At 35.8% G+C, this 1525-nt stretch overlaps 1 protein-coding gene across 1 annotated transcript; it reads right to left on the reverse strand.

Annotated features, from left to right (window-relative positions):
• Positions 1-273: 273 nt before the first annotated feature.
• On the reverse strand, positions 274-1227 carry LOC121156856 (olfactory receptor Olfr180-like). The gene has a single exon (XM_040980839.1). It carries the CDS (start codon positions 1225-1227, stop codon positions 274-276), a length of 954 nt encoding a protein of 317 aa, XP_040836773.1.
• Between the last annotated feature and the right edge of the window lie 298 nt (positions 1228-1525).

Below are 1525 nucleotides of genomic sequence, written 5' to 3' on the forward strand. Positions count from 1 at the left end.
CTAACTATTTAAGCATTTTGATACTTTGTTGCTTTACTGAGTTTTAAAGAAAAAAATGATATAATCTCAAACAGTAATGAGAATTACTCAGTGATAGCAGTGGCTATCAACTTTCTTGTGATTTACTCTATTTGTGTAATTTGATTTAACATTTGCCAAAAAATTTGCAAATTCTATTCATAGACTTTTGTATAGCATAAAAATTTAGAGAGAGTTTTCTATGAAGGCTACATTTCTGTGTGTTCCTTATTTATGAAAGTGTTTATAATATATTCAGTTTGCTGTAGAGTGTGACATTTGCTTAAAAACTTTGTAAGTGTTCAGAATTCTTTTCAGAACATTTATCACCTCCTTATTTCTCAGGCTATAGATAAAAGGATTTAATAAAGGAACTATGATTGTGTAAAATATTGCAACTGGTATGTCTTTATCTCCTTCTTCAAATGGCCGAATATACATAAGAAGGCAAATATAGAACATTGAGACAGAGAAAAAATGGGATGCGCAAGTAGAAAATGCTTTACCTCTCCCTTCTTTGGATTTCATTTTGCAAATAGTAAAAAGAATGCAGAAATATGATATCAAGACAGTGGCAATAGTGAAGATTTGAATTGGCATTGAAAAAATATATATCATTAGTTCATTGATAAAAGGGTCAGTACAGGAGAGTCTATACAGTGGAAGAATATCACAAAAAAAGTGGTCAATTTGATTAGACCTGCAGAAACTTAGCCTTAATAAGAATCCTACATGAATCATAGAATGCAATGCACTAGCTATAAAAGTTCCAATGGTCATCTGAATGCACAGTCTCTTGGACATCCTGGTGTGGTAGTGCAGAGGGCTGCAGATGGCCACATAGCGGTCATAGGCCATTGCTGCCAGCAGGAAGCAGTCAGCAGTCTCAGCAAGGCAGAGAAAATAAAACTGTGCCATGCACTCATAGAAGGAAATCATTTTGTCCTTAGAAAACAAGTTCTGTAACATCTTAGGTGTGATGGCACAGGAACAGCAGGAATCCATCAGGGCCAGGTTGCAAAGAAAGATGTACATTGGAGTGTGGAGTTGACGTTCCACATAAATCAAGGCCACCAGACCAAGGTTGCCCACCATGGTGATCAGATAGATGGCAAAGAACACGACAAACAGCAGAGTCTTCAGCTCTGGGTGATCTGAGAATCCTGTGAGCACAAACTCGACTGACAAGGAGCTATTTGCACCAGTCATTCTTGATTTCTCTGCCAACACAAAAATTTTTTAAAATTCAGTTGAACTTCACAACTAAATCTGCCTAATATCTCCTCTCTAACTTTGTGACACACAAAAGGGAGAAATTTCAAATCATCCTATGCTTTGTTATGAAAATTAGCACACTCACAGCAGGTAAAATCATAAGAAATGAATTGTATCTTAATTTGTGTTCACAGAGGTTGTCTCGAAATGTTTCTGTGAATTCCTAGGATGGAAAAGCTTTTTTGCTGCATGAGTATTTTTAAGTTTCATTTCAAAACTAAAAAGCCTTCTG

Source organism: Ochotona curzoniae, unplaced genomic scaffold (genome assembly GCF_017591425.1).
Source record: "Ochotona curzoniae isolate NIBS_2020 unplaced genomic scaffold, NIBS_Ocur_1.0 contig_3498, whole genome shotgun sequence".
In the NCBI taxonomy this organism is placed as follows: Eukaryota; Metazoa; Chordata; class Mammalia; order Lagomorpha; family Ochotonidae; genus Ochotona; species Ochotona curzoniae.

Excerpts from the sequence above, each read along its gene's own strand:
- LOC121156856 (XM_040980839.1), bottom strand. The coding sequence starts at position 1,227 with ATGACTGGTGCAAATAGCTCCTTGTCAGTCGAGTTTGTGCTCACAGGA.